We start from the raw sequence: 18559 nt of genomic DNA, 5'->3' as shown, positions 1-18559 counted from the left end.
GACTCCCGGCCAGCCATCATCAAACCGCCCAGTGGAACAGAGAGAGTCAGGCGCTGGGATGCTGAGAGACATGGACTGAGAATGGAGAGCAGGCAAGGGGGCCCAGCATACCCACCTGAGGAAACAGATCTCAGATCTCCCTCCTGACCTCCCTATCTCCACACACCCCTCACTGCACGCACACACACACACACACACAATGGCCGGGTGGGGCTGAGGAATTGGCTTCCTCTGCGGAGATTTCAATCTGGGCCCTCAGTTCCCGCCCAGAAACACAGAACAGACACTCAGAGAGACCGGGCCCCACAATCCTTGCTCCAAAGGGCAGGCAGGACAGGCTGAAAATAGAAACTGCTTCCAAAAAGATAAAGGTAAATTCAGGGGGAGCTACTGCAGAGTTAGGGATTGGGAACATGGGTTGGGGGGGATCCCCTGGTGGGAAATCGTAGGCTGGCTCACACCCAGGGGACAGATTGGATGCTAAAAGGACAGGCTGTCATGTGAGATGTGGGAGAGAGGGACACACACCACCCCTCAGTGACCAGAGGTGTCTAGAGCCCATGCCCTTCTGCTAGACATCCCCCTGCCATTGCCACCCCATCCTCACCCCCACCCCTCCACCCTTAGCCCCTGCGAGCTCCCCCATGCAGCAATGCAGACCCAGGACAGACTGTGCACATATGGAACAGCCCACTCTCCATGCCTGAGTTTTAGCCTTTCCCCAGACGCTGTTAACCTCCCAAATCTGGCATTCAGGGTCCCTCGCATCTTCCAGAGCCCCAGTGTGCGCATGTGGAGTGTGGTGTGGTTTGGAGGGGGGGTGTCCGGTTGGGAGGAGGATCCGATTCCTGTTTCCTGCCCCTACTCACTCAGCCCGGGAGGTGATTGAGAGTGGAGAGGACTCAAGGGTGAGTGCTTGGGCCGAGGACCTGGGTCCCTGCAAGAGGCCCTAGTAGGGGGCTGGGGGAAGGAAGTAAGTGCAGGTATCTGAGGTGGGCAGGGATCTCCGAGGTGGGTAAGGCTGGGGAGGAGCTGGCCAGCTGGCGAGGCTACTGCCTGGGTCACCTAAGGAGCTTCCTGCCAAAACACAGAGGCCATTGAGCCGCAAGACTCCCAGCTTACAGCCCTTAGCCCCCAGCCTACATCATTTCTCAAAAACCAGTCTGGGGCCTGGAGGGGTCTGATTCTCCTGCTGACTGCTCAGGGGAGTGTGGGGGTGCCCAGTCTCCCAGCCTCGACCCTGCAGCCTTCTCAGGATTACAGCCGCCTTCCCCGTGAGAGGAAGTGAGCCCTGGCCGCAGCGTCTTGGCCCCACTGGTCCTCACCTTCAGTCTGGTCTCCCAACTACCCCCCAAGGCATCCCGGTGGGACCCAGGCTTCCCCTGGGGCATCTCTCTGTGACCAGATGAGGGGCAGGGGGCAGGCAGGGATGAGGATGGGGCAGGAGAGACCATGCCCGGGACCTCCTGGTCTCTTGGGGTCAGAGGCTCCAGGAATCTTCATGGCAGGAAAAGGAGACTAAAAATAATCCGGAAAGGGAGAGTCCGGAGAGAGGAACTGGGAAATGGGGGCGGAGGGCCCGCTGGCGCAGGGAAATAGTGATGCATCCCGCACAGCCCAGGCATGGGCGGGCATGCAGGCAGACACACACCGCACACACGCCCCACACAGACCCACAGACAGCACAGAACACGCACACCCTCGCACCCCCATCTCACAGTGCACACCACGCACTGCGTTCTCCGCTCTCCTACTGTGGGCCCACATGTAACGACGGATACAGCATACAACACCCTGTGCATATAGCACTAGAAATAGCGCACACACAGTGTCCACACACACTTAAACCACACATGCAAACCTCTGCAACACACACTACAGACACAAAACACAATTCATCAGGGAGACACGTGGCAGCCATACTAGCATGCCCCGTTTCCCTTACTGATGCGGTCTCTTGTACACATCCCCAACCTGGGTCTCTACCCAGGCACCCCCACCCCAGCTTCACTGTCTCCTCTGGCCTGACTGTGGCAGCAGAAGCCAAAAGACAGAGGCTGGGAGGGCCAAGAAAGGCTGACCAGGAGGGTCCAGAGTCCTCAGGGAATGGAATGAGGAGGGGTAAGAGGTAAAGAGAGAAGACAGTGGAGAAGAGAGAGAAAGAGAGGACGTGCACCAGCTTTCCCTCCTGACTCTGAAATCATGGTTCATTTGCTGGCAAACAACAATTCTGCTTCAAGGCCTCGATCTACCCATGGTGGGGTGGGCACTAAGGGTCTCTCTCTCTTACTCCCTCCCTTTTCTTCAGGGGATGACTCCAGCAGAGTACCCCACTCCTTTGAAGAGCTCAGAAGATGTCAGCCCAGTCTCTTCCCACAGCAACACCCCCTACCCAGAAGCCCCCTCGGATCATCCGCCCCCGCCCCCCTTCTCGCCCCCGGACTTCCCAGTCCCCTGGGCCCCACCACAACGGCTCCTCTCCACAAGAACCTCCCCTCACCGCCAATGATGCCCCCAACCTAATGTGCACCCCCATCTTCTGGGAGCCCCCAGCCTCATCCCTCAAGCCCCCAGCCTTTCTGCCCCCATCAGCTTCCAAAGCCAGCCTTGACTCCCAGACTTCCCCAGACTCTCCTTCCGGCACCCCCAGTCCCGGGTCCCGGCGCTCCATCTCCCCGGAACCTACTCCCCGGTCTCCAGTCCCCCCACCCAAACCCTCTGGGTCACCCAACACACCTCTGCCCCTGCACCCCATGGCCGGGGCCCCGGCCCAGGATGGCTCTGCCTCAGCCCCAGGCACTGTGCGGAGACTGGCTGGCAGGTTTGAATGGGGCGCTGAAGGCAGGATCCAGGCTGTGGACACCGTGGAGTCTGGTCCCCCAGGGGGAGTGGATGTGAATGGGGAGACAGAGCTTCCTCAGGGCATCCTTGCTGGGAGTGGGTCCCAGGAGAATGGCCCTCCAGGTAAGCCCCTCATGGACCCGCTCAATCCCCTCCTCTTCTTTGTTTTTAGTCCTTCAAGACTGGGTACTTTCAGGGACTATTTTTTCAAAAATGGATTCTGTGTTTGGAAAAATCTGGTTTTCATATTTCTGGGGGTTTGAAGAGTCAGGGTGGAGGAGATAGAGGCCTAGCACTGGACTTCCATGTTCCTGCTGCTGGGCAGGTGAAGGAGAGGGAGGAGGCCTGGGCAGGTCCTGAGTGTGCCCCTGCCCTCCACAGATGCTGCCCTGGTCTGCCCTCCCTGCTGCCCCTGTGTCTGCCATGTCACCCGGCCTGGCCTGGAGCTCCGATGGGTGCCTGTGGGGGGCTGCGAGGAGGGCTCCAGGGCCCCCTGCCGGGCCTCCCCGCTGCGGACCTCCCGCTCCCGCCCCAGCCCTCCAAGCCTCAGTCACCCCCCAGTCGTCCTCACGTCCTACCGCTCCACCGCCGAGCGCAAACTCCTGCCACCCCTCAAACCCCCCAAACCAACTCGGGTCAGACAGGACGTCACCATCTCTGGGGACCCCCCACAGCCAGAGCTCGATCTGCCCTCCGAAGATGGAATCCAAGCAGGTACAGGGCCTGGAGGAGTGGACCTCTGTGCTGGGAAGAGAAGGGGTGGAGGCGGAGCAGTCTAAAAACCAACTAACTACAACCCCCAGCAGGCCCTGGGCTGCTTCCAGCTGGGGCCCAGGGGGCTGACCGGAGTTGTAGTTTTTATAGTAACAGTCTCTGCTGGGCCCAGAGTCAGGAGTCCTGGCCTGGGGATCCTGGAGGTTTGTCTCTTCACTCTGAGTTCCCTCTCCAGGGGATGGTCCTGATGGAGCCCCTCAGCAAGATCCTCCAGCAACCACGGAGGGCAGGTACTGAACACCCCCACCCTTACTCCTACCTGAGAGCAGACTATCCTCGGCATCCACCTAAATCCTACCCTCACAAGTGTGCAGAGAAGGGCTAGGGCTATAGGGACCAGCAGCCCTGGTTTCTAATCCCAGCTTTGTCCCTTTTTACACTTCACTAAACCTCTCCAGGTCTCAGCTTCCTCGCCTGTGAAATACCAAAAATACCATACGGTTTTTGAGGTATGATGATTGGTGAAGAGCCAGGCCCAGAGTCCCCCCACCTGATCTTCTATTGAAATTATTGTCTGCAAATACATTTGGCAACCAGGAACATCTCTCATGTGTTATTTGGGCCTGTTAGTCAGATTCACTACCCTTATCAGAGTTAATCTGTCTGAGGCGACTCATTTATTCGATAAACACTTCCTGGAGTTTATATCTGCTCTCTGGAACCCCTGTACCAGAATTATTCTCCTGGGTTTTTACTCTGGGTGAATGGGTGTGCAGTGGTGCTGATCCCCAGGACAGAGTGGAGATGTGTAAGAGCTGAGTTGGACCAGAGGGGAGGGTGTTAGAGTGCATTCTTAGCATGCATGAGGCCCTGGGTTCAATCCCGAGTGTCTCCTCTAAGAATAAATAAACCAACCTAATTACCACCCACTCCCCCCCTAAAAAACTTAAAAGAAAAAAAAAAGAGTTGGGCTGGACTCTGTTGAGTTGCACCAAGGCACAAGTAGGACATTCCAGACAATGGTCGTTACATGAGAGCCCTGGAGTCAGGGGCTTGGAAGTCTCTGGTACACAGTAGTCGACATCACAGGAACAGAGGGCCCCACTTAACAGAGCTTCACATACAACAGGCACATGAAAAATCTGGGGTTTGGTCAGGGTCCCTGCATACAACCCCTAACACTATCATGTGGATAGCACCCCCTGCAGGTGTGCACCAGTGGTGATTCTGGGGGACTTCATCCCTTTCTCTTTCCACAGGGATGAGGAGGGGCTGGAGGAGCTGAAAGAGCAGAACTGGGAGCTGCCCCTGCAGGACGGTGAGGAGCTCTGGACCTGGGGGTCCCTGCTGAGACCACTGAGCAGTGGGAAGGGGTCTGGGGCACTGGACTTCCCTGACGTGCTACGTCTGCTCTCCAGAACCCCTGTATCAGACTTACCGAGCAGCCGTGCTGTCAGAGGAGCTGTGGGGGGTCAGTGAGGATGGGAGTCCATCTCCACCCAATCCTGGAGAAGCTCCCACCTTTGCCCGGCCACCGGGACCTCGCAACACGCTGTGGCAGGAGCTCCCAGCTGTGCGAGCCAGCGGCCTCCTGGAGACCCTCAGCCCCCAGGAGAGGCGCATGCAGGAGGTGGGCGCACCTGGGGCTGAGCTGGGCGGGCGGCGGGGAGGGGCGTGGGACCTGGGTCTTGGCCTGGCTGGGAGCTGGGCGTTCCACTCCTGCCCTGCTCTTCGCCTCAGAGCCTGTTCGAGGTGGTGACATCCGAGGCCTCGTACCTGCGCTCCCTACGGCTGTTGACTGACACCTTTGTGCTGAGCCAGGCTCTCCGGGACACGCTCACCCCGCGGGATCACCACACTCTCTTCTCCAACGTGCAGCGAGTCCAGGGAGTCAGTGAGCGGTCAGTGGGGTCCTGACCTCTTCACAAATCAGGCCTTGGGAGAAAGCACTCCAGAGCTTTCTCTCTGTCCCCAGGCCTTCCTCCCAGGGTCCAGTTAGGGCCCAGATCTTCCCTCAAGAACCCAGGACACCTGGCTCTCTGCACCACCCCCCCCCATTGCTTGTTCCCCACTCCTTCAGGTTTCTGGGGAAGTTACTGTCCCGTGTGCGCTCCTCCCCCCACATCAGCGACCTGTGCGACGTGGTGCATGCCCACGCCGTGGGGCCTTTCTCGGTGTACGTGGATTACGTCCGGAACCAGCAGTATCAGGAGGAGACCTACAGCCGCCTGATGTGAGTGTCAGAGGCACGGCCACATCCATTCCCCGTATGGCAGGAAGTTGGAGAGCAGGGTTGGGGGCCAGGCCAGGGCGGGTTGAGGGGTTAGGGCCTTGAGGCAGACGCCAGCCTGGGCCTGCCTCTGCAGGGACACGAACATGCGCTTCTCCGCGGAGCTGCGGCGGCTGCAGAGCCTCCCGAAGTGCCAGCGGCTCCCGCTGCCGTCCTTCCTGCTGCTGCCGTTTCAGCGCATCACGCGGCTCCGCATGCTGCTGCAGGTACCCGTCCTGGCTTGGGCCCTTCTCAGTCCCACCAAGCCTGTTGGAGAATTCTCCCCAAGGGCCTCCTGCCCCGCCATCACTATCCCCCACCCCACCAGGAACACAGGAGTACCTTAGTCAGGACTCCTAATCTGGGCATCTCTATCTGGGACCCACCAAGCCCGACCCATAAGTCTCAAGGAGCAGTCTGGGTGCAGGAAAAGAGCCTCTGGCTAGAAACCTGAGTTCTAGACTTAGCTCTGCCACTAACTGGCTGAGTGACCTTGGGCAGGTCCCCTTCTCTCTCTGGGCCTCAGGGGGAATGTGGTGACTTGTCTTTGAGGTTTTCTCAGCTGTATCTTTCATTGTATGCCTTCCCAGTGGGGGTGATATCACCCCCCTCCAAGGAGGTAAAAACTCATTCTTTGGTGGGAGAGATGAAAAAATCTTAAGGATTCCGATGGTTGTGGTACTCCAAAGGGCCATGCTACCTAAATAGATATACAGTATATCTGTGGTATTAAAATTCTATGGGTGGGGTGGGGGGAGCTGCGGGTGACAATTAGAGGAAAAATGTCTAAAAAGGCCCCTTAGTCAGGGGTACTGAAAAAAGGGGTGAGAAATACTCTTCTATTGCAGAATAGAAATTTCTCCCTAAACCAAGTCACCCAATGTGGGGATCTCAGTGTAAACAGTCTCTAGCTAGATTATCAGTGTCTTTATGTCTTATTCAACTTTACATCTCCCCAGTGTAGACAACAACATCATAATGAGACTAATCATAATAGCTAACAGCCCTTGGATGTCTGTTCTAGAAGCGGTTCTTTTTTTAATGGAGGAACTGAGGATTGAACCCAGGACTTTGGGCAGGCTAAGCATGGGCCCTGCCACTGAGCTACACCCATCCCTCCCAGATACGGTTCTAAATGCTATACACCTCGTTTAACCTTACCAATGACTGTGAGAGTAGGAACTATTATTGACTCCACTGTATAGATGAGGAAACTGAGGCTCAAAGAGGTTAAATAACTTGCCACAAGTGACACAGATAATAATTGATGGAGACAAACTTTAAATCCAGGCACTCTTAATCCTGTGATATACTGTTTGTACTAATAGTTGTGGTTAATAATTACTAAAATAATAGCAACCTCTTTTCAGCATTTTCAGCATGCTAAGTACTTTGCATATAGCTCCTTGCTGAATCCTCACAACAATGCTTTTGGTATAATAGGTGGGAGTTATTCCCATTTTACAGATGGGGAAACCGAGACTCAGAGAGGTACAGTGACTTGCTCAAGGCTATGCACACAGTGTGTGGTGAGGCTGGTCCCCCAGCCCTGTGAACCCCAAAATGCCAAGCCAGGCAGGGTCCTCTGAGCTGCAGCCCTTCTGAATCCCAGGGCCGCAGAGTAGAGGTCCAGTGACCATTTGTTTTGTGCCCAGAATATCCTGCGCCAGACAGAGGAGGGGTCCAGCCGCCAGGAGAACGCCCAGAAGGCCCTGGGTGCTATCAGCAAGGTGGGCAGGGGGATGCGGGGGCTGGGAGAGGTGATGAGGTGGTAGGGAGAGATGGAAGGGGTGGAAGGGAGAAAGGGTGGGTGACTTGGCTCTCCTTTCCCAGATCATTGAGCGTTGCAGCGCCGAGGTGGGGCGCATGAAGCAGACTGAGGAGCTGATCCGCCTCGCACAGCGGCTGCGCTTCCACAAAGTCAAGGTTGGTCCCTACCCAGATCCTCACTTCCCTTTCCCCGTGGTGCTGTGGAGAAGCCAGACCCTCCTCCCTGTTTCCCCGCAGGCCCTGCCCCTGGTCTCCTGGTCCAGGCGCCTGGAGTTGCAGGGGGAGCTGACAGAATTAGGATGCAGAAGGGGAGGTGTGCTCTTTGCCTCGCGCCCCCGCTTCACCCCCCTCTGCCTGCTGCTCTTCAGTGATCTGCTGCTCATCACTCAGCCCAAGAGGTGGGTCCGAGGGCAGGAGGGAACCCGGGCAGGGGCCGGGGGGAGGAGGAGTCCAGCTGGACCTCTGTTCTCCCTTTGAACTTCCTCTTCCCTGGGCAGTGGGCAGCGGCTACAGGTCCTGGACTATGCCCATCGCTCCCTGGTCCAGGCCCAGCAGGTCCCCGACCCATCTGGACCTCCTACCTTCCGCCTCTCCCTTCTCAGCAACCACCAGGGCCGCCCCACCCACCGGCTACTCCAAGCTTCATCCCTGTGAGTTATGTCTCCTTCAGAAAACACCCTTGGGAGCCTCACCTGACCTGTCAGTGTCCCTCACCCTCCTCCCCAGTCTCTCTCCTCTGAAGCCCCTGCCAACCCCCAGGAAGATCTCCTGGGCCAGCTGTGACCCGTTCCTTATATTCCTACCAGATCAGACATGCAGCGCTGGCTGGGAGCCTTCCCTACCCCAGGCCCCCTTCCCTGCTCCCCCGACACCATCTATGAGGACTGTGGTAAGTGTCCCCTGGAGGGGAGGCGGGAAGGAGAATTGAGCCTTTGGGGGAATCTGGGCGAGAAGCTAAAATGAGTCTTGATTCCACTGTAATGTCACCCACCCCCAGACTGTTCCCAGGAACTCTGTTCAGAGCCTTCCACACCCACTAAGACTGAGGGACGGAGTCCAGAGTCCAGGGCTCCCCCCAAGCACCTACACAAGAGCCCTGAAGGTGAGAAATTCTTTTATTTATTCATTCAATAAATATTTATGAAGCACCTGTGAGGTGCCACTCACAGTTCTTGGTCCCATGAGCCAAACACACAGGCGTTCCTGCCATGCTGGACCACACATTCCAGTGGAGGAGAAACAGTAAAGAAGAAACACGATAAATAAGTAAAGTTTACAGTGTGTCTGAAGGTGATAAGTGCTGGGGAAAAACAAAAGTGGAGCAAAGTCAAGGCAATCAGGAGTCCCGGGGTTGGGTAGGGTTACAAGTTTAAATAGAGAGGTCAAGGTGGACCTCATTGAGGAGGTGTCTGGGGGAAGAATGTCCTAGAGGGAGGCAGAGGTCAGGGCAAAGGCGCTATGGCCAGTGTGTTTGAGAAACAGTAAGGAGGCCAGGGTGGCTGGAGGGAGTGAGGACAGTGGGGAGAAGCAGTTGAGGTCATAGCGATAATGGGGACCAGACTGCGTGGGTTCTCATAGCTTCCTGTCAGGACTCTGGCCCTCACTCTGAGTGAGATGGGCAGTCAGTGCAGGGCTTGACAGAGGAGGGACCCCGACCCTCTTTGCTGCTGCGGTCTCCTCCACCTTTGGTGGCCCTCTTACCAGTGCTCCAGGCTTTTCCACTAATTCCCACACCCGCCATGACCCTCAGGCATTTGACCTCCTCCTGGGCTTCCTCTCCCTCCTGACCTGCCCCCTGCCCCAGCCCCACTTGGGCACTTGTTGTATCTCTTTCCCCAGGCTGGCTGAAGGGGCTTCCCGGGGCCTTCCCTGCCCAGTTGGTGTGTGAAGTCACAGGGGAACACGAAAGGAGGAAGCACCTTCGCCAGCACCAGAGGCTCCTGGAGGCTGTTGGGCCCTCTTCAGGCCCCCCTGGTGCCCCCCCACCCTAATGTAGGCTGGGGGAGCGGCTCAAGTTGGACAGCTGACAGTGTGGCACAGAGAAGACAAAGCCCATCCATCCACTGGAATCGCTGTCAGTGGAAACGCTACCTCTCGTGGCAACCAATAGGGACGGAACTTCAAGACTGCGCAGCCAATGAAAACGGCCGTCCGAGCCCACGCATCAGGGAGGATGAAGATGGCTTGAGTGCGTTGCCAATGGAGACAGAGGCTTAGTGCAGAGCAGCCAATGGGTGCTGAGCTGGCTGAGCCCCTGGCCAACGAGTACCCCTTCTAAGCTCACAGCCAAGGACGAAGAAGCTAGGTCAATGCAGTTAAAAGAGGGCTGCATTGGAGATAAACACCTAGGATAAAATAGCCTACAGCGATGAGCAGGGACCCATCCAGCCAAAGAAGATGGTGATCTGGGCCCAAGAGACCAGTAGGAACCCTGCTTGGTGCTATAGCAACGACTCTCTTGCCCTTTGAGTCTGGGAAGTATTAGACCGCATTCCTGGGGTGCCTCCTGTGTCCTCTTAAGCCAGTTCCTCTCTTTTAGAAGAATCCAGAGTGTGTGTCTCAGAGAATCTGTGTGTGTGCATATGTCTGTACACATAACAGGCAAGGTGATTCTGCTGAACGTGATGTGTGTGGTCTTGCGCCCCTCTCAGAGGACTGAGTACTCCATTTCTCCCTGCACCCCCCTCCCCCGTTCTTCCTATTAGTCCCCTCAGGAAAGACAGCAGGTCTAGTGGGAGGGAAATAGCTTAGTGGTAGAGTGCACGAGGTTCTGGGTTCAATCTCTAGTACCTCTATTAAAAAAAAAAAAAAGTCACTAGGTCTGAGCTCCAGAGGGGAAGATGCTGGGTGTGACTTGGCAGCCAGAGGCTGGAGCTGGGGATTAGAGGCCTGGGTCTGTGTTTCTTGGAGGCCAGGGTTCCATGACAGTTGGAAGGTGATGTTATGGAACAGCCAAGTAAACTGGCAGAGGAGCCTGAGGGACTGAAGATGGCCAGTAGCTGGGGTCTGAGGCCCCCTGAAGCCTGCAGGCCCTCCTCCTTGCCCAAAGCTTGGCCTTCACAATCCCTACCTGCAGATCCTCCAACCTGAACTATAGCCGGCAGTCCAGCCTCAACCTTGGGCTTCAGACTGGCTCTGGGTCCCAGGTTTGGCTGAAGAAACAGGAGCTGTAGATCACGGGCCAGCCAGTGAGCCTCCAGGGCTTTCTTGCCTTCATCCTGGCCCTCTCTCAGAAACACTGGGCCAAGCAGTGAGGAGAGAACAGAGCCAGTGTTGCTGCCAACCCTACCCAGAGCATCTGCTTCCAGATGAGAAACTGCCCCCGCACAATGCCAGAAGGAGGTGACGGATGGAGACAGAGCAGAACAGAGAGTTGCTGTCAGGTTGGGACTGGGGCCTGGCACAAAGCCGTCTCCGAGCTAGGACATCACACCTTCCCTTCAACTCATGCACGGAAACTTGCGCAGGACAGAAACTACCACACTGGCCACAGGAGGTGCCATGACTTGGAGACTCAGAGGGAGAAAGGCACTGGTATTTGGCATGTCTATGATTTTGGAGATTCACTTAGCACAGTGCCTGGCATATGAGAAATCCTCAGTAAATGTCGGTGAAACTGTATTGAGACTCTCTGGGGGAACGTGTGCTTAAAGGAGTGGTGGTTTCCAAATGTGGCTTTATTAGTGGGGGCAGGGCTGGTGGAAAAGGGATTCTTTGAGAGCAGGGGTCAGCTCTGCTGGGAACAGGGGCTTGGAGACCAGATGTGCAGCCTGAGTGTCAGTCCACTTATAGCTTCTGAGGGCTCTGTGGCGGTGGCGGTGGCGGTGGTGGTGGTGGGAGGGTTGCAGATACTGGAGCAGAGAGTTGCTGCAGGTTGGGGAAGAGGAAGGACGGGTAGAGCCAGATATGGCTGGGGCTCTGGCAAGGGATGAAGATGCAGCAAGAAGGACAAAAAGGGTAGTCAGTCAACAATAAAGGTCCTTTACTGACCAACCAAGCATCTCCGTGTTTAATTCATTTCAATTTTACACCTATTTTATTGAGTGCCTTCTATGTGCCAGGGACTCCTCTAGGATCTGGTGATACAGAGATGAAGAAGACAAGGACCCTGTCCTCAAGGAGCCTACATTCTAGGCGAGTGGAGGTTGGGGGGAAGTTACTAAGTAAACAAATTAATAAAGTGAGATGAGATGAGGTAGCTGTGAGTGCTACAAAGAAAATACAGCAAGGGCTATGATACAGTGTCGTGTGTGTGTGTGTCTTTGGGGAAGACCCTGGAGGAAGTGACATTTGAGCTGAGACCCAAATGACAAGAAGGATACTGCCCTGGGAAGATCTGGGCTGAGAGCACTCTAGGGGTGGCAACAAGGGAATAGAAGCCCAGGAAGAGAAGGCAGTGGTCATGGGGAGGGAGCTGGTGTCAGCGCTCCTTCACGTTTCCTAGTGGGGGGAGTCCCTCCTTACAAACTCCCCCTCTTCCACTGAGATACTTAGAGAGACAAATAGACTGAGATATCTGGAGGCAGACACAAAACTGCACATGTGCCCCAGATATGTTTTCCCCCAGCTCCTTACTCCCTTTCCTAGTCCTGCCACTTAAGGAAGCCTCCAGGCTCCAAGTCAGAGATTCTAATACTGAGATAATGGGGAGGTGGAGACCAGTTAAGAGTTGTTTGGGGGACATAAAGGCACATAAATGCAACCGCATGTTCTAAAAGAGGAGGGTGGGGAGAGATTGGGGAAGCTGAGACCTTGTTGAGAGTCTCTCTAAGTCAGTATGTGCTCTCCCCGCTCAGCCCTGCTCCTCCATATTTGTGGCTTCCATATCTGGGGAGTCGATAATACAGACAGCATAGGGCACTGACCTCTCTTTGCGTTGGCCCTTCTATGGCTCTGGGTCTACCAGCTCTGGTCATTTTTGCAGGTGAGCTGAGCAATTACGACCTCAAGCAACAGGTGGGTGAGAGGAGCCCACTTCTCCTCACAGCCTGCTCGTTAGCATAGCCAGGCTCTCAGTCCATCCCTGAAAGCTTCTTCCTCTCCTCCTCCTCCCTCTCCCTCTCCCTCAATGCTCCCATCTCTGTGCTTAAAGGATTTTGGGGTGACAAGTGGCCTGGAGGCCAACAAAGAAAAGTGGGAAAAGGCAGGAATCTCCAGTGTCCAAATGTAAACTTTTGCTCATTATGCCCTTATTACAATAAAATTAGCCTTGCAGAGTAGAAGTCCCCATCATGCCTCGACACCATGACACTTCCAATCCAGACTAAGTAAGGACAAAAATCCCCCCTCCCCTCGGGAAAGTGGGGTTGGGATGGAAATCAGGGAAGACGACCCCAAACCCTTCCCTCCCCAATGAATATTCCGCCCATTCATTTTTACAACCTATGCAACCAACCTGTCAAAGAAACAGCACAGCTGCTCACCTGAGCCTGCCCGCGCTTCCCTTGAGAATGTTCTATCTATTCCTTAATACACCCTCACTTTACTTTCTTAACCTCCATGTCTTATCTCTGAATTCTTTCTGGGAAAAGACAAGAACCTAATCACCGGTGTCGACTGAAATAAATGCACAGTTAACATTGAGAGTTATGTTTAATTTGGCGGGAGGACTCGAGCCGGGATGACAGCCTCTCAGATCGCTCTGAGGGACTGCTCCGAAGAGGCAGGGGAGGAGCTAGGATATACAGGAGCTTTACAACAAAGACCAGGTAGTTGGAACAATAAAAGATTTCTTGTTATCTAAAGAAAGCCAGGCACCTCAAGTTAAAGAATTTAGTGCTTTTCTGTGTATGGGAGGAAGCAAACATTTGGGCTCATTGAATTCATTCCTTTGACAAGCACCTAGCTATCTAGGGCCAGTATCCTGTCCTTTCTTATTCTGAGTCCCCTCAGAGGGCACCATTGTGAGTGGCTGCAGAGGCTGGGCTGCAGGCCCGTCCTCACTGGGGGGTGGCAGCAGCCGCTGATGACTTGGTTTCAGCATTCTTTGTTTACTGATATGGTTGCAGTACTTTCGTTCACACCAGGAACACTGGTTCCTCACTAGCTATTGGCTGCCTCCCTCAATTCCTTGCCATTTGGGCCTCCCTCATACAGTGTAACCGAGCAGGAGCCTGTGGGGCCTTCCAGGGTCAGACCCCTCCCCCATATCCTCTGCTGTAGCTCCTCTCTGAAGTACCCAGATAATAGTATCTCATGAATATTTCCCGAGTTTTTCAGATGCTAAAAACCACCACCAAAGGGAAGAAATTAACTACTTGATGATTGACAGCCCCTGGCCTCCAGACCTCCTGGCACCTAGGGGTTGAAAGTGTTGACTGTCCTGTTCCCTCAACATCAACCAATCAGAGAATTGTGCACGAGCTGATCACATACCCTGCAACGCACCCCCCTCACTTGTCTTTAAATACGCTCTGCTGAAAAGCTTTGAGGAGTTTGGGGTTTTCCTGGGCACGAGCCATCCCGTCCTCCTTGCTCAGCCCTGCAATAAACCTTTCTCTGCTCCAGACTCCGACATTTCAATTCGTTTGTCCTCATAGTGTGGTGGGCACACGGGGTCACATGAACTTGCCTTCGGTAACAAAAGCAATTTGTTTATCAGAGGGCAAGCTGAGATGGCAACAGAGGGGTTTGCTCTCACAAAGGAAGTTAGTCTTTTATAACCTAAGCATAGAATAGATACCCCATCACTTTAACCATTCATCTGAACCAAATTTCTAAATCCAACCCCATTCAAAAGGCAAGAAGATTACAAAAAAGGCATGAGCAGCAGTTGGGAATTACTGGGGGCCACTTGGGAGGTTTGCTTACCACATCCATTCAATGCAAACTAAGTATGTCCTCAACTGAACCTCCTTCGCTGGATCCCCATAGTGCCCAAGGCCGTGCCGCCCCAGTGCTACAGGATGAGATGCCGAAAGAGCTGGGGCTGGACTGGAAAGAGTAATCGACTGTGGTTCAGACTTTCTCAAATTTTATAGAAACATATGCCCATTTGAGCACATTTTGGGGGCCCTTCAAGGGGAGCCTGACAGGGGCCAACACAAGTAAGGGTCTGGGAAGCTTAAGTTTTAGTAGCCTCGTGGAAAATCAGTCTCTGCTCCTGCTCCCAAATCTGAGGTCTCGGCTTTTCCAGGCCAGATCCTGACCCCTCCGTTGCCAGCCCTCCCTCCACATTTCTTCTTGCCTTCGCTCCCAAATCCACTTTATTTTCCTCCTTCTCCATTCCAGCCTCCTTTCAATTTAGGCACTTAGCAGAGTTTCAGGAAATGTGCATTGGGTTTAATCGAAATTTTCCCAACACCTGTCAGCACTTCTCTCTGGTTCTCACCTCTTCTCAGTCTACTTTGTTTCTTCTCACCCCAAATAGGAATTAAAAAAAAAAATCAAGGGGCTAGAATATAGCTCAAGTGGTAGAGCATATGCTTAGCATAGATGACTCTGGGTTCAATCCCCAGTACCTCCTCTAAAAATAAATAAATCAACCTAATTACCTCCCCCACCAAAAAAAAAAAAATCAGAATATCAGTTTTCTCCCCAAGAGAAAATGCTTCTGAGCTCTCTGGACTGGTGCTCAGCGTAGTTGTGCGGCCCCAGCCCCGGCAATAAACTGAAAGATACAGCGAGGCTGCCTCTGCACTTGTGTTAAGAGTCTGCTAAACTCAAGGCTGTCTCCTCTTCTGGATCTGGCTGTATTTTTATGGATTTTTTTTTAACAACAAAATGATAATTTCAGGATCATGTGAGGAGAGTTATAGATTTCACAGGCCCTTTTCTCTTATCGAATGCACCCCCTCCAGCCCTCTTCCAGAGAGTGGGATTCTTCAATTGTCTACCTGGTGTTAAGACAATTAGCTTCCTAAGCTGGTGCTTCTCCTCCAGAGGCCAGCGGGCTTGACTGTACCTTGCAGCAAAGTTTCTGTAAGCCTGATCTGACACTCATTCCAAGATGGGAGGAGTGGGGGAGAAGGGGGAGTGAGAGATTACTTTTCTTAAGGCAGAAATTGTGGGCAAGGGGTTGCATCCCATCTCAGCCTTTCTACCTTATGAGGGTCACCTAAGGTAAATCTTAAATCTGTGTAGATCCCATAAAGAGTTTAGTACCTATTAAATTACCCTGAATGTCCCTGGAGTCCCAACTGAAGTACACAGCAATTTGTTAGAAGGATATGGGTGTTAGCTCACAGAATCATGACCAGGTTGGGGGATGGGCAGGACCAAGGGAGCTTGGGGGCGGTGGGGCAGGAAACCGGAATCAGAATACACAGCCATGGACTACTAGCCCCAAGAGCTGCATCAGGACACAGCCACTGTGAGAGATAACTGCCGACACTCCTCCCATCCTTGCGCTACCCTCCAAGGTTCAGAGTTCTAGGAGAAAACATCCAATAAGCCATGATCAGGTCATGGGCCAGATGCTGGCTGTAGCAGGCATTGGGGAGAGACCCCGTCAGATCCTACAGGAAGAGATGGACGCCCTTGCACAGAGACCACCAACAGTGGGAGAGAAAATCCCCCAGGAATTGTCCTTGAATCTTCTCTTGGCCTCTCTCACTTGAGGCTGTGTGACCTTGGGCAGGTTACTTAACTTCTCTGTGCTTTAGTTAGCTTATCTGTAAAATAGGGATAATAATACCCACATTACAGAGCTATTATGAGATAAAATTAGTTGTTATTTATAAAGCACGTAGAACAATGCCTGGCACACAAAAAGCACTCCGTGGTTGTTAACTGAGTGCCACTGGAAAGGCGAGCAAGTGCTAATCTGAAAACAAAACATAGAAACTCCCTCTCACTGGTACAAAACCTAATGAGATAGTTGGCCAGCACTGGTGCTAGCCCATAAAGTGCCTTTGTGCCTTTAACCTTGTGGTTAAAAGACAGTCCCTCTGAACAGATGTAGAGTTAGTTGGCTTGGAGGGGAGCAGCACCTTTATGAGATATAGAACAAAGTGGGGTCTCCTTGGCAGGGCATGGCTTGCCAAGCAGAATGCAGACTGAAGTTCTGTTCTCACTCACCTCCTCTGCTGCCTGCTCTTGTGCAGTGTCCATCCTGCACAACCTTATATGGAGACCCTGTTGTCAGGTCCTCCACCCTTCTCTTCGGCTCTTTCTCTTCCCCCCACCTTCCAGTTAACCTCTTCTAGGCTTCTACTTGGGCAACATCAAGGCTGATAACAGCTATGTTTATTTTTGTAGCTATAGTCATATCTTCCGTGCTTTGTCCATCTGTTGATTCTGAAAGTTGAAACTCAATTAACAGTGTTTACCTTATATATTGTGACTATATAAATGTCTTTCATTGCAGAGCTAGTAATCACTAAGATTACATTTCCTTTCTTGAGGAAATGTTGGACTATTTTAAATTACCTTTTGAAAAACAATATTTGATACATTCACAGGGTTATATGAAATATATGTTATAAATGATTCTAATGTAATGAACACCTGTGTACCTATCACCCAACTCAGGAACCAAGAACCTATTGCCAATAATCTATATGTATCAGTGTAACCCTCTCTGTCCCATTTCCCTGTCTCCCCTGAGAAATAGCCACTATACTATATTTTATGTTTATCATTCCACTGCTGTTTATTTGTTTGTTTATTTATTTCCACTGCTTTAAAAAACACACCATGCAATCATAATGGCATGCATGTTTAAACAATGTTTTGCTAAATTGTGCTTGTTTACGAGCTCTAGGAAAATGGTGTCATGTTTTACGGTCTAGCCTGCTGGAAGTTAACTTTTTCAGGAAACATTATATCCCCAAGATTTTTCCATGTTGTTTTGTGTTGCTGTTAGAACTGCTTGTTATGATTAAAAACTTTTAGGAACTTCAGGAAAAACTAGAACAGATTCAAGGAAGAAAACACAGTCCTGTTGGTCACCAGTTTGGCATGAGTGATGCTCCCAGTAGGCTCAGCCCTCCCGCCCCGTCCCCAACACTGCTCCCACGTGGTGTAGAACATGCATCAGAGTTCTCCCATCCTCTGGCGGAGGAAGCTAGGGAATTTGTCCACCCACTCCCTCTCTGTCATTAATTCATGGGTCAGCCTTCATGGCTAATTGTTCTAGGGATGGCCTTTGTCCCTAACAGGGCCAGAGAATGTTTGGGATTGGGACTGAGAGGTCTCCACTCTGGCAGCTAAAGGTGTAAGACAGAAAGCCTGGGGTGTAAGAGCCACGTTTCTCACCACGTGGACCAGAGAAGAGGAGAAGGTTGGTTTGCAGAGAAAGAGCAAGATGCTCAGGGAGAAGCAGACCAGAGTCTGAGTGCTACAGTCTGAATGTTTATGTCCCCCAAATTCACATGTTGGAAAACTAACTCCCAAGGTGATGGTTTTAGGAGGTGGGCCTTTGGGAGGCTCCGCCCAAATGAATAGGATTCATGTCCTTATAAAAGAGACCCCACAGGGCTCCCTAGCTTATGTGAGGACACAGCAAGAAGTTTGTGACCTGGAATCAGACTGTCACCTCACCATGCTGGCCATGACAGCATCTTGATCTTGGATTACCAGCCTCCAAAACAATGAGAAATTAAGTTTCTGCTCTTTATAAGCTCCTCAGTCTGTGGTATTTTGTGATAGCAGCCAGAACAGATTAAGACACAGAGGAAGACTCCTCACAGGATTTGAATTCCTGATTCTAACCATTCTGAGTGACCTCATGTGACCTCATGATCCATTATTAATACCCCTTAAATTAATTTTGCTTCCATTCCATCATTTGCAGCACTCATATGCAAGGGTGCCTGCCTAACACCTCTGTGTTTTTGCTCCTTCTGTTTGCTAGTGAATAGTGCCAAACCATTACAACAATAACTTAACAATAATAACTCCACTTTCTGGGAATTTACTGTGAACCAGAGTGCTTTTTGTTCATGATCTCATTCAATTCCCAAACCAAGCTGGAAAAAAATATTACTGTCCTGGGTTACAGATGAGTAATCTGAGGCCATGCGA

At 52.6% G+C, this 18559-nt stretch overlaps 1 protein-coding gene across 2 annotated transcripts; it reads left to right on the top strand.

Annotated features, from left to right (window-relative positions):
* Positions 1–268: 268 nt before the first annotated feature.
* ARHGEF15 (Rho guanine nucleotide exchange factor 15) lies at positions 269–11591 on the top strand. 2 transcript variants are annotated; one of them, XM_006217778.4, is made up of 16 exons: positions 269–371; positions 2309–2964; positions 3223–3555; positions 3791–3845; positions 4815–4873; positions 4974–5185; positions 5296–5456; positions 5636–5788; positions 5922–6051; positions 7480–7554; positions 7658–7750; positions 7832–7992; positions 8092–8244; positions 8401–8483; positions 8592–8696; positions 9434–11591. In XM_006217778.4, exons 2-16 carry the CDS (start codon positions 2355–2357, stop codon positions 9583–9585), a joined length of 2535 nt encoding a protein of 844 aa, XP_006217840.1. In that variant the 5' UTR covers positions 269–371; positions 2309–2354; the 3' UTR covers positions 9586–11591. The 2 variants fall into 2 exon arrangements, with proteins under 2 accessions (XP_006217840.1, XP_006217841.1); XM_006217779.4 differs by lacking the exon at positions 269–371 and adding an exon at positions 660–908.
* Positions 11592–18559: the final 6968 nt, after the last annotated feature.

Source organism: Vicugna pacos, chromosome 16 (genome assembly GCF_048564905.1).
Source record: "Vicugna pacos chromosome 16, VicPac4, whole genome shotgun sequence".
Taxonomy (NCBI): domain Eukaryota; kingdom Metazoa; phylum Chordata; class Mammalia; order Artiodactyla; family Camelidae; genus Vicugna; species Vicugna pacos.
This window is presented reverse-complemented; position numbering and strand designations above follow the sequence as displayed.